General features: G+C 40.9%; 1 protein-coding gene and 1 long non-coding RNA gene across 17 annotated transcripts in view; one reads left to right on the top strand and one right to left on the bottom strand.

The window, feature by feature from the left end:
• The window catches only part of LOC107226544 (tropomyosin Per a 7.0102), a 38,930-nt gene extending 23,110 nt beyond the window's left edge, over nt 1-15,820 (bottom strand). For 4 of the 16 annotated variants that reach the window (XM_046744264.1, XM_046744267.1, XM_046744265.1 and 1 more), the window contains exons 1-3: nt 15,664-15,820; nt 10,051-10,204; nt 9,551-9,676 (exon numbers count right to left, since the gene is read on the bottom strand). In XM_046744264.1, coding sequence (XP_046600220.1) covers nt 9,551-9,676; nt 10,051-10,164 — 240 coding nt within the window. In that variant the 5' untranslated portion in view covers nt 10,165-10,204; nt 15,664-15,820. Of the gene's footprint in view, nt 1-3,532; nt 3,837-7,402; nt 8,304-9,550; nt 9,677-10,050; nt 10,205-15,663 lie in introns of those variants that run through there. The other 12 variants (XM_046744258.1, XM_046744256.1, XM_046744259.1 and 9 more) reach the window with 6 other exon arrangements.
• On the top strand, nt 8,475-10,188 carry LOC124295205. The gene is made up of 2 exons (XR_006905101.1): nt 8,475-8,608; nt 8,799-10,188. It is a non-coding gene; the product is annotated as an uncharacterized LOC124295205 (long non-coding RNA).
• Nucleotides 15,821-21,017: the final 5,197 nt, after the last annotated feature.

Raw genomic sequence — 21,017 nt, 5'->3', positions numbered from 1 at the left:
TTGCGACCAACCATATCCATTTTACTAAATTAATTTTCTAGTAGTTAGGTATGAGAAAAAAAAATTGAATATTTCTGGGTAACGAACCGCGATAAATGGAAAAATGATATCGGATGGTCGGTGGAAGCTGAAAACTCAGCAATACGCGGCTATTATAATATATTATCGTACGCAATTTCCACACATGCAAAAAACCGCAATCGAAGAACCGTAGAGAAAATCTTGACTTTTTGTCCCCTGTGCAGCTTTTATACTGTTAACCTCATACTGCCGGTTGCGTCACCTCACTCACACGTTTTGTACCTAATATGTGTAATACGTATGTATATATGTATATACAGTGTGTGAGGATGTAACGCGTTACTCTTTGATGCGTTATATGGACCTTTGTACAACCGCAGACAGTTTCGTTTCTGTCTGGCTTTGTATTCCCATTTTCTGTAAATACTACAGTCGGAAGATTATCATTGCGACGTTAAAAAAGAATTTTTGTAAATAAAAAGCTTTTTTCAAATCGCAAAAAAGTAGAAATACAAAATTCAGAATATCCTAACGACATGGAACAAGTTTTTTAAAATTTTCTGATGATAACGATTATACGATATATATATGTGTGTGTGTGCATGTGTGCGTAGATATAACGTTGCACGGAACGTCGATGACAAAAATCGTCAATGTCAGATCGATAAGAACGCGAGGCCGACAGATAAGTGGTTCAAAACGCCTATTGAAGGTGTAATATATAACAACAATTGTTTGAAGTTGTAGCTGGCAGTCTCAAAGACATCATTCAATATCCGTGCCGCAAAGTTTATCCTTTATTAGTTGTCGAACTAACCGGTATATCTAATTTTAGAAAGTAAAAAAGTGTCTTCTCTGGCAGTGGAAACTTTGTTATAATGGGAACAAATTTTTCTCGGTCGTTAAATAAGGTATACAAAGACAACAACAATCTCTTCTATTCGAATGTAAAATTTGAAAATGTAGAACGTCAAAATATGAAAAATTCGTGAGGTTGAATGAAATGATGCATTTTTAGGTAAACTATTTCGCAACTTCCGAGTTGTCGGAAATTCAGTTACCGTTAATATGTGTACAGCAGGAATAATTCGTATGTACTTTGCAAATTAAAAGTTTCTCTTTTTCAAGTTTCACTGGCCAAGTTTTGACCCTTCGGTCATTTCGACTCGACTGTAAACTTCGCCTCTCTCCATTAATTCACAAGCTCTGTGAACTGGATTTTTCACGTCTTGGCAGATTCGACATTACGACCCTTCCGTTGTACGGCCATCTAATTTTTCACCCTCAGGCCTCAGCCCGGCTTCCTCGGAAGCCGGAGCAGTACGGCAAAGTCCGAACGAGCGATCAAGCGGGCGTGAAGGGCTCGAGACGAGCCCACGCCCAAATTGGGGGTGGCGAAAAGATCGCATGCTGTCTGCATGCGGGGTGCATCTTGCGCCGCGTGTTCCTGACCAAGGTCAGGGTGTTGCGTGCAGAGGATGACGAAGAGTTCGTCGCCTTGGGGGGGTCGCTGATACTCGTGAACTTGCATTAAACGAAGGACTTTATATCGAATTAGAAGAAGAAAAAGAAGATGAAGAAGTCGTCAACAAGGCCAACTGCATCACTGGACACACATTGGTCTAATATAACTCTGATAATGATTTCTCGAACCTGCGGCCTGTGTCTCTCTCAGAGATAAGAGCGAGCAGATATAAACTCCGTATCAAATTTAAGCCGTACACGAATTACTCTATCCGCTACACCTGCTGTACTGCCATGATTCCGTTATAGGTAGTAGGTACCTGTTTGCGAGTATACCTTCACCGTGATTGATGAGAAAAGACAGCGTGAAAAGAAGTTGGTTGACAAATTGAAAGAAACAATGCGACGTTACGTTACGTTGAACACTATACTGTTTGCAGAGAAATAAGTTCAACAAAATGTTTTCTGAAGGTAGGTACATAGCTAAAAGGCACTCCAGATTTTTCCAGACTAATTTCTAATGTATGAAGAACATTTTTATCCGGATAAATGATCGGTACTTAATGACGGTAAGTTTTGAGGTTTTACTTTTCCGCACTTTTCTGGTAGATAAGAACTGATCTTTTTTCCCAGCCTACTTTATGAGAAAAATAACTACGAGGTTGGAGTTAGTGAAGTTATCGTAATGAAATAGTGGGGAAAAAAATCACTATATTCTTTTAATTTTACAATGACTTTGAAGGAACTAAACTTTCGAAATATGAGTGTACTGTATTGTTTTATTACGGTTTACTGAATTTCAGACACTTCCAAAATCGCGAAATAACGAGTTTTCCTCACGATGAATAGTTACGATAAAGTTAGTAACTTAAATATGGCGAATAACTATGATTCTTGTACTTGATTAATGTAGATCTAGCAGTTTGCTATCGGACAAATTCGATGCTCGAGAAAAATCGAAAGGCTTTGAGATAAAGGTGTTCAAATTATCTACCCTCGAGAAATAAAAAACATATAAACTTGACTAAGAACCGTATTAACCTTGGCAGGAATAGCAAGTGCTGCGTACAAATTGCTCATCGATAAAATATTTTCAAAGTTCTTTCAAATCAACACTTTTCGGATATTCTTTTTCAAATTTTCCATATTTCGACAAAAATAACCTACGACTCAACGGAAACGCGAAATTTTATCGGTAACGAAACATGCATCTCGTTAAAAAGTGACTTTCGGTGACTTGAAGCAAACTATCGTCGCAATCGACATCTTTTCTAGCTAAATTTTTTTTTTTTCTTCTTGTTTTTATTTTTCTCACCTTAACAATCAATAACCACATGTTTTGACAGTAATATCAACAGACATTAGAAGATATCGAAAAATACGTTTATTCGTCCAGCTGGCTAATCGAGACCGATTCGGTGGCATCGTTTCATCACATACGCTCATAATTTCGTATCTATTTGGATTTTTCTTCATTTTTTTTACGAACAAACGACCTGTGCACCTGTGCAACACGGGTTGAAAAAACGATAGCAAAGAGAAAAAATAAAGATCGTTAAATAGACTATAATCCTGTGTACAAATGACGCTACGAGACGTTGAATTTGTGAAAAGAATGCGGTGAGTGGTGTGCTTTTGCCCCTCCCTGCATGCGCTGGATGAGAGGCTAGCGGCGGCGGCCGCGGCCCAAACTCGTCGACGAGCCCCTGACACACACACGTCACGTTTTCGCTCTCCGTCGCACGCAGGGAGGACGGTTACTATTTCCACTCTCTTTCTCTCTCTCGCGTCTCGCTCGCTCTTTCTCGCTTGCTCCGGGGGATCGATCCTCGGCGTTCAACAAACTCAGGACGCCGGTTCCGCGTTGATGGGAAAAAAAAACATGGAAAAAAAAAGAAGAATAGAAGAGAAAAATAACGAGGGTGATCCATCGACGAAGGTCAAGAATGAATAGCGAAGACCGGCTGTATCCTCGAGTGTCGAGATGACCCGGAGTGTGTCTAAAATCGGGCGGATTATCGTGACCGAGAATATAATCAAGACTCACTTCTTCCCGACGCATCAGCTCGACCTGGAGCCGTTTGTGGTACTCGTCGCACTCGTCCTTGTATTTCTCCATCTCCTCCTTGGTCTGGCGCATTTTCTTCTTTAGCACGTCAAGTAGGCTACCCTGCTGTACTTGGGTCGTCATTTTTTCACCCGGTCTACGACTCGCTACTGTCACTAACTATTATAACACCGTTACAATATCGGGCTAGATTTCTAGTTTCTCTGGAGTACGAGGGTTTCGAACGCGCAAGGTGGTTCCCGTTGTCTCGAACTGTCGCACGACCACTGGCTACGATGCTTACGGCAAGATGGCCGTCGCCGTGACAAACGCGCATGCGCCATCCGCGATCGAGAAGTAGTTCCTCCACCCAGCGAAGAAACGACACACGCGACCACGACGATCACCCTGCGCGTTGATGTCTGCCTCTTTACCGACGGATCGACCTGTTAGTCGCGTGATCGAATTGAAACACATATTTCGTCGACGATAAGACGACGGAATATTACGATTGAAATATTGGCGGTAAAACCGGATGCGTACATTTTCCATGCATTAAATGCCCGATGCCGTTTATTCCTACGCGGCCCGTCGCGCCGATCGGCCTGACCGGAAACTCCCGGAAATACCGCGCCCGGCACTTCACGCTCGGCCATTCGACCGTACAGGTATAAGAAATTTCTGTGCATTCGACCGGCCGATCAGTTATTGTCTATGCCTACCTACCCACGTACCTACCAATATACCTACACACCCACATACTGCTGCCGAAATGTGAATTACCGCCGCGGATCGAGTAAACGTTAATTGATGTGAATCCGCGTTACGTAACGGTAGCTACGATTCATCGTTCGCCAATTTACTCCATACGTTTACGCGACGGAGGCAGGTGGGCACGACGCGTAACCTATGACCGTGAGATTAGGCACAGTTTCGGCAACTCTGCCGAACACGCCTATCTGGGGATTGTCAATTTCATGCTCTAGTGTATAACGAGGATCTGTATGCAGTAGACGATCATTCCTCAGATTAACAAGTGATCCCGTTCACTTGATACAACCGAAAAATAACAGGGACAAATCACGAGTCCCCTAACTTCGACGTCTTGCACTCAACCTTTGTAATCTATTTACCATGTTATGGACAAACTGACAAGATGAGAAACCTAGTACCCAAGTCTGGTGTCAATTGTCAATCAATTGTACTCGTTATGCAACACGTAATTTTAAAACTCTGTTTAGCTCTATTGTCTTAAAAAAATTTAACCGATTTTATGACCTAAATCGATTATATACGTGTGAATTATTTTATTGCATTGTTACTAGTATTGATTACGATAAGAGACGAAAAATAGTTGCGAGGGATAGATTGAATCTAATAGAGGACAATTAATTTTCAACTGAATCAATTACACATCTGCTTTCGACCCACAAAGAGATGATCAGTAAATCAGCCTTAACGGAGCTGTACAAACACTTTTTAGAAGCGATAAATTTTTTTTACTATCGTAATCTGTCGTTCGTCTAGAGGCAATAAAAAAAAAATTATATTCCAGATAACATGGATTATCATATCGTGAATAATTTGTAAACGTATGTTACATGTTTTCAAACATATAGACAGTTTGAAGAAAAAATCGGTCTTTCCTGTTTCGAAGAAAACCAGAGGTCTACTTTTTATCTTTGCGGTTTATCTTCCTATACATATACAGGATGGCCCTAGTTGAACTTCATTTCAATCCATAGTTTTCCGATTAATCCCAAGTTTTTTTTACAATTTTTGCCAATCATCTATGCCGCATAACGTAATTTGGTGAAATTTATGTCTATATAAATATGTATATCAACATACGGTCCGTTAATCAGTCCCGGTATACTAACTGGGAGTCGACACTGACCACTGTACTCTGTATATAGTTCTATTTGTAAACGACACATTCAACATAGATTGAAGGCATCCAAAACGAAGCCTCAATCAATGTATTTGCAATATGCAAATCGGCAAGTTCCGCTCTATTTACGAAGGCGATGAAAGAATCGAGATATGATTTTCATTTATGTGTATACGCATCAATAAAAATCCAAGAATTAATAAATGAAAAGAGAAGTATCAAAACTGAAAAAAGGAAAATATACTAATTACTTGGAAAGTCTATTATTAATGTATACTTAAATAACGAAATAAGTTAAACCCAACAACGAAAGGATTATCATTATTTTCGATCGGCGATGAGTAAAAGCTACCCAACCAGCCAGCAACCTCCTTGTTTGAACATAAGAGATTATTACCCAAGATGGTCATGTGTTGAATCCTGCAACTATATACATAATTCTTTCGTTGCAATATTTATTTCTCATATATTTTGTCGCATGTGATACATGTATATTTACGTTAAACTTGCATCAAATCCTGAAAAATACGTAAACACCGTAGCACACGGACAACATCGACGAGGAGTAGGCGAAGAAAGAACGCCCAACGATGACAAAAGCGAAGGGCTTTTGAGGTCGGGATTTACTAGATTGCGCAATCGCCGGAACTAAGAGTGGGGACGAAATGGAGGGGGAAATTACGACGTGTTTAGGTGTCACGGTAACGTGGAGAGCGTGAGAGCCGTTGATGACAGTTCGCGAGATGGCAGCGAGAGTGTCGGGCGATATGAATGATAAGGGACGCGTGAATTTGACCGCGAGCGAGATAGACTGACCGTTGCGTAACGTGTATTGCCGTTGAGCGCGGTTTGAGAAAGTAAATAAATAATAATCAACAGAGTATAAAGAGGATCGTTCAATTAAACGATTTCGTTAATTGTCAGTTATTGCTCCTATTTGCTGAGAGATAGAGGGAGAGATAGATATATAGATAAATAGATAGATACAGACGATTCGATTTTCAGTAGTTAATAGTAGATGCCTGTTAACTGCGAGAAATTTGGATCGTCTAGACAGCAGGAAAGCTCGGTGGCATTTAGACGGTATGCAGTGGCGTGAGGAACGATTAGGTATACTTGCTGAATATAGTTATGACGCATCTTTCCACGAGTATATAGGTATGCATGTACAATATGTACATACGTATGCATACCGAACGGAAAATAAGTCGTGAACCGAGTTCAAACAAGTCCGTTATGTTCGTGCGTGATTTCGAAGTTTTCGAACGCATATGTCTCCTTAGCATTTCGTACACCGAGTACAACGACCTCCGTTTCAAGGTCGCAAGTTTAAAGGTTACGCCGATTACGAGCTTTGACGGTGATAGCCATAGCCTTACTCAACGTTGCAAGTGTAATTACATGTTTGCAATATACTCGCTGATTCTTCGATTGAGTTTGGAATGTACGAATAAATTTAGAAAACAAAAGAACGAATAACGATACGGAAAGTCGTTCGAAGTGTTGGACCACGGTTGATCGTGAGCGAAATGCAAAAAAAGTTGTAAAATTGAGGTAAAAAAATGTATCCGTGGGCGCGTATAATTTCAAATGGCAACAGCGGTTCTGAAATTACAAACGGGTCAGCGAGAGATTCGGTCTATTTTGTGTCGCGATGCGAATAAGGCCTCGTCTCTAATTTGGCGCATTCGGTGGCCCGAATTCCCTCCTCGCGGCTGATAGTGATCCCGTGGGTGTTCCTCGAGGCGACTTTGAGAAAAGGATAGCGCGTTAATTCGCGTGTACGCCGATTACGCAACCCCCGCGGGTATCGCTTTCGGCGCAAGTCGCTTATTTTTAGAACACACCGACGGTCCAGCTTTCGAAGTACATACTTCGTACGGATAGAGGGTAAAGAGAGCGAGAGAGGACGTGTGGGGCGGCCTTTCGACGAAGAATCATCGCATCCCCGAGTCTCCCGCGTAAAGGTGTATACTAACCCTTTTCAGCTGGTTCCCCATTATATTCTGCAGCTCGTTTTTAATCAAGCTGAACTTCATCATAGTGTCGCTCGAGAATATCGAGCATCCGAATGCGAGTCCGGGATAATCGGCGCACCTCTTGCGTCGCCTGGCCTCCTTCTCGGCCTGAACCTCGGTCCGCTCGCTAGGGCAACGCATCTTGGCAAGTTCGACGAGCTCCGGATCCTCCTCGATATTCGACGTCTCGTCGTCGGAATTTCCGTCGCCCCGAGCCCTCGCGACCGCGTGCTCAGGCTCGGGGCTCCTGTTCGCCTCGATTCGAAAGCTCCTCGGCGATTCGCCTCGGCGGTGCTTCGACCTCTCGGAGACATTTCGCGGGCCGAGGTGTCGATTGGAGTTCGCACTCGGCTCCGTCGGATCGGCAATCGTCGCCTTCGCCTCGTTCCGGCCACACCGCGCGGGCCTTTGAACGGGGCGTTCGGAATGTTGTTCCGGCTCGTCAGCTGGTTTGATCAGCTGTTCGTCGCGAGCTCGCAACTCGGCGTCGAGCTGCCGTCTCTCCGTCGCAGTTTCGTTTTTCCCGGGGTTTTCATCGGCGGAAGGGGGAGCCTCGTCGGTCGGGAAGAAATCGGGAATCGCGACGCCCGTGGGACCACACTGCGCGGGTCCCCCGCGGCTCGAGGCGTCAAGACGTCGCCGCGTCGCGTGTCGCGGGTGGTGCTGGTGCCCGCGACGCCGCGTCGTCGACGACGTTGTACCCTGGTGCATCCTCGTCTCCTCGCTCGCAGGGCTCGATCATAGACTACGCACTTCCACCGCACAACCCACACTCCGCCATGTTGGCTGTCACTCTAGGAATCCGCACGTAAGCAGCGGATGCAGTCTGGCATGCTGGCCGCTTCTTCGCTCCTTGCTCTCTCCTCACTCCTCGGCTACGTGACGTTTCGGCCTTGCTTGACAACTCACTAACAGCGCTACCTACCAACGCTACGCGGCGACTCCGCGCACTAACCGTGTACCAGACGCCCCTCCGCCACCCTGACAGTCGAGAACGCGAAGCCAGCGACGCCCTGCGAGGACCGAGTCAGACGCTGCGAACTCCCGACCATCGGCAACACGGCAATCGCCGCTGTTACTAGCGTTGCCAACTGCAGGCGGTTTCCATGCGCTTACAAATTTTCACCACTCGTCATGACACGGATTCGACCGCGGTGTTATATTACGGTAAATAGCTATGAGCTTTTTTCACCGTCGGTAGAAATTTACTTTTCCTTTTTGCTTTCTTCGAATTAGCGAAACGCCATGATACCGACGCGATCGTTGTACATATTCGTACCTGTACGTATTTCTATCACTCGTTGATCTATATTTAGAGAGTTCTTGCTAACGTCAGATGTTTTTATTTTTTTTACAGCTTTGACGATTGCGGTATATTTTTCGAGGCCATATGGAACGATTTTACTTTTCGATACCTAGCTGCTTACCGACCAGCGCAATATTGCAGGTCCAACTTTTGCGTCCGGCTAAAGAACGGAGCGGAATTAATTATTCTTAATATTGGCGCAAGCCTTTTTTCTCTCTTTGGTAATTTCAAATGCGATCTGGAGCTAAATCACCAGCTTTAGAAACTTTTTGAAGCAGTGTAAACAAGGGCCGCAAATACACCAGAGTTCAGTGCCTAAATATCCCGGAACACGAGAACGTCTAGATGTAGGCAATCCGTGTCAAGATTACGTTAACTCGGTTGCTTATGCGTAGGTACTATAGTAAATCAACAAAAAAATAGAAATGTCAGGTACTTCAACCGCGAATGGATGCACTTTTTAAATTTCTGCACAGGGTTTGAGTTTTCATATCATTCTAGATGTGCGTATAACTCCATTTATGCCAAACCCTTCGAGGCTACGTAACTGGTGTTGCAAGCATTGAGAAATTAACGCATGAACGCCTACAGATAGGCAACGAAAGTAACAAGATAGCTACGTAAATGCAACACACAAATTGCACGTAAAAACAATATTAATTACTGATTTCAGAGCGGCTCTAAAAGTTGAAATTACCTATCTGTCAGACTAGAAACTTTAGCTACTTACAGCTTGTGTTTGATATAATTATTATTCGCGTGTTTTCATCCCTAACGAGTGACTTGTAACCAATTTTACTCACGTTTTGAAGAGCCTTGTCCTTCTCTTCCAGCTTGGCGTTGACCTGCATAAGCGCTTCCTGGGTCTGGTCAAGTTCATTCTCGATGGTCTGGATCTTCTTCTGCAGGGAACGAGCCTCCTCTTCCGCCTGTTTTCGTAGAGATCGAATTTACATTGTGTTATTGAATATGTCACATCATTTTCTATAGTAGCAATAAATCAGTGGAGAGAAAAATTGGGAAGCAAAATTTAGATTTTCCATTTGCTCGACAGATAGTTCGAAAACAATTTCGTCTTGAAAGTGACAAAATCCATTGCCACCATCACAATTATAGCTGTAAGAAAATAAAAAAATTGAACATGGTTGTGAAAAATTTAAACTTGCATAAGATCATTACTGCAGTCAGTGGATGTAATCGTTGGGCAAACCGATACAATTCAGTATCGTTTTCGCACGAAGGATGAAAATAAAACGCACGTGCTTGAGACGGCTGTCAAATTTGAAAAATTTGTGTCACCCACCTTTTCGGCGCGCGCGTTCGCATCGCGAGCCTGCTGTTCGCAGAGCAACGCGCGATCCATCGCGTTGTCCTTCTCCAGCTTCATTCCCTGCATCTTCTTCTTGATCGCGTCCATGGTAGCGACTTTTTTAATTTACCTTTGCACGAGGAAAACTCTGTAACAAACAAGTAATAAATAAATAAATACAGTGATTCACGCGTGTAGACGTAGATAAGTTTCAATTTCATTCGTTACATATGTTACAAATGTTCATTAAACTGACGAACTGGAAAAAAGTTTGATAACGAAACAAGAAAATTCAAAAAATATGTCTACCAAGGTTTTTCTCAAACTAATTTAGATTCGATTTATACTTTGTTTGAAATGAATTGAATATCAAACAAAATATGTCGTTGATACGAATTAATTTTTCACCGAAGCAATGAACGATTTGGCGAGAGCAAATAAAATTTATCTGGAGTCACACAATGTTCATTTTCACCAGCCGCAAAAAAATTTTATTGAATTCGGACAATTTTGTCGAACTCTTAGTCGCAAAAGACGAATGATTTTTTTCGCAGAGCGGAGACCCGTTTTTCCCCAGAAGCCGTACTCGCCACGAAATATATTACAATACGAAACTCGCATAATAATACTTGGCATCAGACACTGTTTTTAAACGTATATTGAACTTGAATATATAAGTCTCGTAATTGTTAAGACTCGACAGAAATTTTTTTTCTGTTTTTCTTTCAGTGTTATGATTATTTTTCACAATGTTATGTCACAGCTCATCAACACGAGTCGAAATATTAGTGTTGGAATTCAAACCGCATGGTAAATTCCATTCTCAACATTTTCGCCTTTTTTAGCGATGTTAATATGTATTATAATTCCAACATACATACTATACGGATTATATCTTGTCTATAATGTGAATTAATTCGCTAAAAGCGTCTACACCGCGCGTTGACTCACAAAAACAACCGAGCACGTATATGAATATTTTGCCAGACTAAAGAAACAACGTTACAATAAGGCTATTTTTTTTCTCTTTATTTCTTTCATTTCCTTTTGCCATTGAGCCTATCATAATCGACGAGGACAAGTGTCTGTGTCGCCCTTAGATCTGCTACGGCTACATTGAAAAAATTCAACATTACTCGCTCTACATCTTCCGCATGTACCAGCGGTAAAATATGTATGCCTAATACATGTTGGCCGATCATTATATGAATAACACACTGTTAATTCAGTGCGAAAAAAAGATAGAAGAAGTAGAAAAATTCGGGATTTGTGCCAAAAGAATGGATTGCAAGCGAGCGGAAATATCGCCTGCCCCGAAAGCTTTCGACGGCAGAACCGTGCATCGAAGTATAATTAGTGAATGACGAGGTTTCCTATTTATAGAGGGAGGTCTTGGCTGTGAACTGCCCGGGCAGCCTAGCACACCACCATAATATCACATCCAAAACTTTCAAGCTCTTAGGGACTCGACGTGTAGTGTATATTACATCTAGTCTTCCATACGGCGGATAAAGCTCATAAGTTTGAATGAACTGTCTCACTATTGGCCACGGTCAAAGAGCTTTGAGGTGAAAAAAAGAGACGAACGGAATTGTTGTTCTTTTATTTGCTGACATTTCACTGCAGAAATTAATATGAGATGTGGTCATTTACTCGATTTTTGTTTTTTGGTTTTATAATAACAAGCATAAAAGTTTTTCTTCTCATTCGCGTGTTCTGAGAAACTTAATCTGTTCTTCGATTCGTTCAAACAGCGAGAGATTCGCAATATTTCCGAATTTTCCGAACTGTCCATCCATATTTAATAAAGTGAAGTCTAATCAATAGCGATCTACAGCACGACATAACAACGGTGAATAAATTCTTATGAGAATCACTGTTTTTAAATTTGTTTCATATGAAATCAAATTTACCATAAATCAAATTAAAATTGACCTAGAGCATACAATCGTTCCTTGAAAGGTTTTGGAATTTTCAGAATTGGCGATCTGCAGTGATATGTCGCACACAAGTTCAGGTCAAGGCAACGATTTTGCAAACGTTCCCTCTTATGTAATACACAAGTATAACGATACTCTGTGTGATATTATTGAGATCAACTTTTACAGGCAGTCTGTGTAGACAAAAAAAGATATTGGAAACCATGTCGGATCACATTTCGCACATTCTTAACATGAGAATATCACTGTCGGAAATTTGAAACTATTTATTTTTTAACCGACAATTGCTTATATATTTCCGCCATTAATCGCTTCAGGAGAGTCAGACTTGTCACAGATTTTTACCTTTGTTTAATCATCTCGAAGATAATGTATACTTGCAGTAATCTGCTATAACGACGATACTTATTGTAAATAGAATCTTTTGGCCGAACACAATAACGATCTCGAAAAGACGTCTTCGTCTTCAAATTGATGCGCAAACTTTCCAGTACTGTATCAATTTGTCATGACTGTTTATGAATGGTTTCTTTCGTCAGATTGAAATGAGAATACAATATTATTTTGAACAAGAATTCTAACAAGCGGTGCAATACAATGGTCTTCGGTTGATGGAATACCTTTGAACCAATCCCAGACTCATCGTTCCATATAAGGTATCGCGTCTCGAAGGATCGTTTGTTATTTTATTGAAGTGCATTTTATTCTTCAGCTGTCCATATTTTTTGCAAGCTTAAATGAGTTCCAAACTGCGACATGATGCAGTCAAGATGCTTCATAACGCTTTCCATCGACTTTGAACAGGGAGAAACGCGATTTACCGATCAAAAAATCAATCGTTTCCAAATACGTAAGTACATGCGACTACAAGATCGAAAAAAATAGGTTCAAAATTATGATGAAAAACAGTAAAGATTTCCTCACGAAAGGCGAGTGAAGTTCTAGATACTTTTAGAAAAAGAAACGATAATTTTCATGATATTTTCATAACTTCAAGGACTTCCCGGACTGTTGGATCCCACACCTTGGTATTCCCGAAGAGATCGTGCATGTATGTCTCGATAGCTAAGACGTCAATTGACAATGCCATGCAAGGACAAGGACCGCGAAAATCGAAAGACAATGCCAGCATTAAGGTGGATCCGAAAACATTCGCTCTTTCAATCGTTCATTGATGCACTCATCGACGAAGTCTGCGAGCAACGTTTCAACGTGACTTTCGCTTTCGCGTATTAGTAAAAAGCCGTTAAACGACAAGAGATGAAACAAGAGCAAATAAGAAATGGTGAAGAAAGTAAAGAAGAAAAAAAAAACCATTTCCAATGTCACGGCATTCCGAAGGAGCATATTCGAAAGCGAATAGAGCCAAGGAGAGTCAAGGAACGGAGCTGTTAAGGCCCAAGATGACCCCCACCCCTCTCCCTCACCTCCCTTTCACGCCTTCCCTCTTTCCCCACCCCCGAATGGGACCGGAGCTGCATTCCTACGTTGGCACAACGATGACGTTGAGCGTTGTCTCTATCAGGTAACCCTGTCAGTCTGAAACTCTCGATTACACATCTGCAGTAACGGCAATACGCCGCTTACGCGTGCAGATTTCTCGGGCTACGTGGAGGAATATTTTTCTTACGTACTTATAAGACCTACGACAGTCATCGGACCAAACGACTCACTCACTCACTCACTCACTCTCTCTTTTTCTCTCTCTCTCTCTCCTACTCTATTTCTCTTTCTCTGAAATACACGCTCGGAACTTGAGGCTGCGGTAGCGTGACTAATACACGAACTCGAAGAAGAACTGTCTAACATATATGATATATATACCTGTACAAACTATACATGTGCACACATCATTTATACAATCGGTAAAAGAATGCGATGGGACCAAAACGTAAGACGTCACTCAGCGTCCCAGTATCGAGGTAACACATTCCGCGCATTCTCTTTCGGTGTAATTACCGAAAGGAATATACCTCGAATTCTAAGCCAAACTCGAGATAAGATTGCATTGCCGCTGCTGCAGACACGCAATAAGCGATCTGACTACTTTATACTTAGGTTCACACAAAATTCTCACTAATAGTTCATGGGTTCATAACGCTGATCGCCAGTCCGCGAAATGCAAAAAATGATATTTGAACAAAATTCTTTTGAAACTTGTATAATTTCTAAGAATCTATAATAATCCACATGAACGCCGATTTTTCGAATAATCCAAAAAATGGCGGGAATAATTGAACGACTTGAATAAAAAGGAAAACAATTGTTTTACTCTTTTTATTCGCGACAAAGTAATTCTGGGTAACTCCGTACAGCCCCCCTGCTTTGGCTGTACGTGTGTACGAATAGGTAAGTCTATATCTGTACATATATTTGAAACACCATGGGCAAATCTTGAACGGTTGAAATCGCTCGCACTGTGAAACGAGATGAGAGGGTTTATTTTTACGCACAAGGGCGACGGCGGGGCTGCAGAGGGAGGTAGAAGCGTTGGCCGTCGCGGACCTTTTCGGGTTACGCAGACCGAGCACCGTCGACGTACCGACGACGGTGTCCTGTTACGTTTCGTTCCGATACGATACATAGCGAATTGCCGGACTTGCGTCACTCCCGATCTTCGTTTTCATCTCATCCTGTTTAAGTATGTCTCGCTTAAATGTAAGATTCCATAAAAACTATTCGCGTTAAAACGACGGATGTCACGGGACCGTTCTAACAACCGACGAAGCTATTGTAGACGATTTTTAATTCTGGTAGGTGACTTCATCCCGTTTGTCCTGCGCAATCCTTGACTTTATATACCTATGTATGTATGTATGTGTGTAACGTACGGTATACAGGTGTTCGACTGTGATAAGCACCTGTGTATTCAAACGAACAGTTAAACATTTTATAGGTATGCATCGCATATGTACGATGAATACGTTCACCTTGATGATAATTTACAATCTTTCAAAGTTTCGCAAAAATTGACAGCGATTGAACGGTTCTTTCTTTCAATGTTTTATTTTTTTATTTTGTACTTTTTTTTTTTGATAATCACTGCTAATAACATGTCATTACCATATATGTCAGTTTAGAAATACACGCGATAATTTATGGAACCGTTTATAATTCCCTTCGTCAAAACACATTTTATCTGGATCATCGGTCGCGAAAGTGCTGAATTGGCAAAACTCGCGGTCTTGTCTTTCATTCTCTATCTTGGTCGGCTAATATTAATCGTCTATATTCCGTTCTGTCGCATACCGTAAATTAATTATAAGACGCAAAAGTAACAATAAATGCAGAAAATTGTACACTTTGATGTTAAGGACGAAACCGTCGCATCCGGTATCACCGGGTAGATTATTTTCGAGTCGATAAACCAACATTCACACAAGATGACGATTGAAATAAACACGCTGCGCTAATTCCCAGATTCTGGAAGAATTGTCAAATACAATCGAAACACTGTTGAAACATCGAACGCGGAAAATAGCAGAGTTCAAATTTGACGCGGTACTTTGGAATAATTCAAACTGAATTTGACGCGCGTGACCGGAGCCGTCGAGATTCCTCCAAATATCTGCGTTATATGCGACGATATCTTCACTTATCTCGCGAAGCGGTACAACGAGCGAATCGTCGTTTTTATATTTTGCGAAAAAACAACTTTGATACTTACATAGATTCGTCGGCTGACGAGTGTTAGAGTTGCGAGTCAAGTAACGACTGCCGCACCGCAAACTCTCCGTGTACTCCCTTCTTCGGGGCGCTCCTAGCGGACGGTTTGAAAAACACATCGCGCCACCCCCTACTATAGGCAACTTCGAAGTCGCGTTGCTCTCCGACACACACATACGCAGATGGACGCAACACGCTCGTGTGCGAAGCGCCGCGAAAGACGGTCCGCTTCGCAGTTGAGGCGCCTGAGAAAGCGTAAAATATCCGCAAAAAAATTCGGGGTTGAAATACGACGAGTCGCCAGTGATCGCGGAGTCTATAAGTCGCTTTTTACTTCGAAAAACAGCTGATTGTGTCAGAGGATGAATGGAGATAGGTTGTGTATAATAATGCTTTCTGCACTATCCTTTCTTCGGTTCATTAATTGGCACCTTGGATCCATTTCTTCAAAATGTAATAGCTAGTAATTACTGTCGGGCGCAATAGTTGGCATACGATATTTTTATTGTCAAATTTAAATACGTTAAATTATCCGGACCACACAGGACCGGTAGAAATTTTCCGGTTCGAGAATAATCGTATGTTTTGGAAACACCAAACTGAAAATGTCATTTCGAGACGTGTTAATTTCGTAACGCACACTCCGGTCTGTGGGAGATATTTGTTACACAGGATGATTTTGAAATTTATACAAAAATGATTTATCTCCGGATTTATTTTTTCTCGTAGAAGCGATTCAGCCGATCTAAAAGCAGCAGATTCTCGGTTCAACCGGAGTTGGCAAACGAAACTGTTCATACGATCTTTACATTCACACTTTTGATACAAAGTATATACGTATGTTACCATCTTGCAAACCAAAGTCAGTGGCTGCCGGCTCAGCGGAAGAAACCTATAAGTACCACTGAGCGTTACACAAGACTCTCTCTGTCCCATATGGTAATTAATAACGAGACATGAGGAAGATCTGCTATAATACGTAACAAGCCCCGCTTGCTATAACAAGCAATATTGTAAGATATCTCTCTTTTAGTAAGTTCCCAGGATCATGGGATAAAAACGCAAACCATTCGGTAGGAACTTTATACGTAATATACACTTTGCTCCATCGTCGAAGTGAAATTTGTAATTATACTCATGGTGAGTTACTACGAATTCGTGTGATCGTACATCTCATTGTTGGTTAATTTCACGTAACTCATCGTCAACTGTACGAGTCAGTAACGAGTTCCTCCTCTCTCTCTCTCTCTGTTCTCACACACACACACACACACACACACACACACACACACACACACACACACTCACTCTTCTTTCTCTTTACCTATCTTCGCATCTGGGCGCTCCAGCACTTGCGTTCAAGTATGCAATGTGTATTACAGACGTACATACATACGCAGGCGTGAACCATGAGCCGGTCAGTTGACCACCTTATATGGAAAAGTGGGTAAGGTCCCCGAGGGCAGCCTTGACTCATATTCGGGCAAGTTCTTGAAATGTTGAGATCGGTTGATCGTGCGTTTCTTGATAGCTCTCAGGAACTCTACGTCCGTGCATTACGAATACACTCTTGTGTGTTCATGTGTGCTTCACAAGTGTACCATACGATCATGTGAGCAAACAAATTCCGTCACGGTTCACCTATACAGGTATACACATATTTATGCCCGATATCAAGACCCATCGACTAATTGAAGCTAATTAAACCATACACCTGCAATTTATAACTCAAAAACACTGTGTGATTAGAATTGCAGTATGACGAAGCAATGATGAATTACGAATTTCGAGAATGTGGATTTTGATGAAGTTTTGGATTTTGCCTACATCTATCAATTTGTATATTCTATTTCATTCCACTACATTTTTCTTAATATGCACCGTCAGTTACAACTTTCCGTAACACATCTCATCCGATTAATAAGCTTTACTTTGCTCTGGTCTCCATGTACCCTAACTTATTGTCAGCGGTGTCCTAAAAGAATAAAACGGCAAAGAGGAAGCAAAGAAACTGTGACGAAAGGAATTCGAAGCATAGTAAATCAGATCAACAACACATGAAATACGCCAGAAATATTTCAAATTCATAACATAATTTCAAGAATATTTCTGAAATGTGTCTGAAATATGTAAAGTGTAATATAACGTTTTCAATATTTCCGAAACGTTTCAAAAATATTTCAAATGTAAGATCACATCACCGGAACTATCGAAACGTTTCACAAATATTCCAACTGCAACGTAAGACTTCGGGTATTTCTGAATTGTTTTGGAAACATCTCAACTGCAATATAACAGTTGAATATATCGGTAAAAATTTCAGAAATATATTATTTTACACGTAATAGTTTCTTTATTTCAAAAATATTTTAAACATTTGACGATTCAAATATGCCGTGTCCAATATTGCTGAAATATTTTAGACATATGTAAGATGCCACCCAATATTTCCAGTACTTTTATAAACTTCACTTAAAACCATCTTCCTATAATACATGATCCATTCAATATACTGTACCGACAAAATTGAATTTTTTAAACTAATCACTCGTTTTATTATTGCCGAATTTCATTACATTACTTCGGCGGAAATGACACAGAGAAAACTAGAAAGACCTCATAAGCGGTAGTATAGCGTACTGGTTAGAATGTGCGATTAGTAATGCGAAGATCACGGTTCAAATACCGACTTAGGACATGATTATGCGAAGTATGTCACAGCGGACTTTGAATAGGAATTTTAGAGTCGACGTTCGGGACCAAAGTTAGGTTACGGTGACCTAAAAATCCTGCTATCCACTTAAAAATACGTTCTTTTACTTTACGTATTAACCAACCACATGGCACGAAATATGTTAAAAATGTTTCAGAAATGTTTCGTTTGTAGCATGAAGTGTTTATGCAACGTGTCAAAAATGTATCAGATATGTGTCTGTGTCTGCATTTGTAACTTATGAAATATTTATGGAAAATATTTCGCAAGTTATATATGCAGACATGGACATAATCGTGACATATTTCTAAAATGCTGCAGTGAAATATATAACATGTTTCAAACGAGACGTTTCTTAAATATTTTTCAAGTATGCCGTGTCGTATGGGATTACACTGTAATAATCGCGGATAGTCAAAACGACCGCTGTATTGATAAGAGAAGATTGACAACGATCGTGTGGCACTTGATATGCTCACGTTTCACCGTGAAAAATGCTGATAATTGCGAGTAATTTAAAGTGCGTATCATAAACCGCTTGAGTATGAAACGGAAAGTTCGTAACGTGTCTTCATGGTCGGGATTTGCAATCAGCATGCCATAACAGAAAAGAGATTATCGGAACTTTTGACGATCTTATTTCCTTTTTGTTTTGGAAGATTCTACGGTTACAAGCGCTGCTCGGTAAACTGACGACTGGACAAAACGAGACCAAGGCCAGGATAGTAATAAGTAATAGACCACCATATGGCCTGGCTATCAGCCGAATATGCAATTTTACCTTGTCCATTGCAGATAATGGTTAGCAATATCTCAACAAAGTTGTTCTGTTCCTGGCCGCAAGGCCGGTGTCCTACTTGCTTAAAACTGCTCATAAGGTGCCACGGCTTACTGAGTCATCTCCATCCTTTGAACGCGTATTCCGGCAGACTTTGAAAGTCAATCGTTTCAATGTCCAAAGTACCTGCTGTATGATATATCCATGAAATTGCCCAATCCCGCGGTGATACTTCGATGCCGATGATTTGATAAAATAGATCACGATCTTTGGGATTGTCATGTTTCTGGTGCGATCTTTCTTGGCTAATATTCATGCATAGCACCACAAGTTTTTCGACGAAATCTGTGAACGGAGATTCCGTATTAAAAAGTCGTAGAGTGTCGTAGAGATTCACTGTCAACTCATTCCAAGATACCTAATTGTCAATTTTACAATTTCGCCGTATTTAACTTCGTGATTTCTTGGAATTTGACAACACTATCCTGTTTTATTTGCTGTTTTTACATACATCCCTGCAAGGTTTCGCGAGTGGTACATTTCTACATCAAATTTAATTTATTGAACTTTTATTCAAATTTCAGTTTCATTATTAGAACTCTGAGCTATTTATTTATTTTTGTTGGCCGAAGAGAATGCTTGAATGTCCTCTGGGAAAATCATGAGACTAAATTAAGTTATCGCACTCGATTGAATCTCTATTGAATATAACGAAATAGTGTACAGATAGAAAATTAACTTACACCAAAGTTTCATTTAAGAATACTCTGATTTTTTTTAGAATAAAATTTTCACACAGAAGAGAGTTTATTATTCACAGAGATTCATATTTCATATTTAGATACAAGCGAAAATCAATGATTTTAAGATGAATCCATGCTGGTACGGGCAAGGATGCAAAAGCAGTGCACAAACTTACCCGTAATCGATGAAATATATTTAAATTAGATTTTGTTTCAATCGATTGCTACGCTTGTTACAGTGCATGAGTATAAAAGAGCACTGTCGGGAGGCAGAAAAGCCTTCACCGAACCACAACAGAGTGTGTAACTTATGTGATGACTCAACCTGCAGCGATGCAGAATATCATAAACCGTTATGAAGAGGTAAATTTTATAAATAAGTGTGTCATAAACTTGAGCGAGACCTTATCCATTTATTTATTTAACAACATAAATCCGTATCGTACTCCTACATAGGGCCGGGATGAAGTGATTCATACCCGGTTCCCTTTTTCATTTCTTTGCTTCTGTTCCTCGCGCGAATCGTATTACAGAGAAAAGCGAAAATCATATCGGATCGCCGAACGTAAATTCTAAAAAAATTCTCTCTGCATACTTACACGTATCGTACGTATCATATATTTGAAATAATCTGCGCTATGAATAACCGATGTATCGCGGACGGCGTCTCCCTGCAGATGGCAGAAGCTATCGCAACTGCTGGCATAAAATAAAAAATTTCAAAACAGAGAACTCCTCCGGGAAAACACCCTCGAAAGTAATTATTTCTATACATACACACGACGTTAAACGAGGGTTAAATTCTTGAAATTAAATGACATCTAGCTATATTTTACCGTTTATGGTTGTTCGACTGTTTTCCGCCGCGCCAAATTTATGCGCCTCCCACATTAACGAAAGATGCGTGCGGTATCCCATGTTATAAATACGACATGTTTCTGGGGCAACGAACAGCTGAATAATCTCTGACGAGCATAACGAGCACGCTCATTTCCCCCCACAGTATTGTACAGCGGTGTGCGATATAAAATGTATACGCGTATCAAATAACTATGCCATGCAAACAATTCTTGAAACTTATAGGTATGATTTTTTCTCTGTCGTCTCGTACGTTATGAAGT

This window comes from Neodiprion lecontei, chromosome 6 (genome assembly GCF_021901455.1).
Source record: "Neodiprion lecontei isolate iyNeoLeco1 chromosome 6, iyNeoLeco1.1, whole genome shotgun sequence".
In the NCBI taxonomy this organism is placed as follows: domain Eukaryota; kingdom Metazoa; phylum Arthropoda; class Insecta; order Hymenoptera; family Diprionidae; genus Neodiprion; species Neodiprion lecontei.
This window is presented reverse-complemented; position numbering and strand designations above follow the sequence as displayed.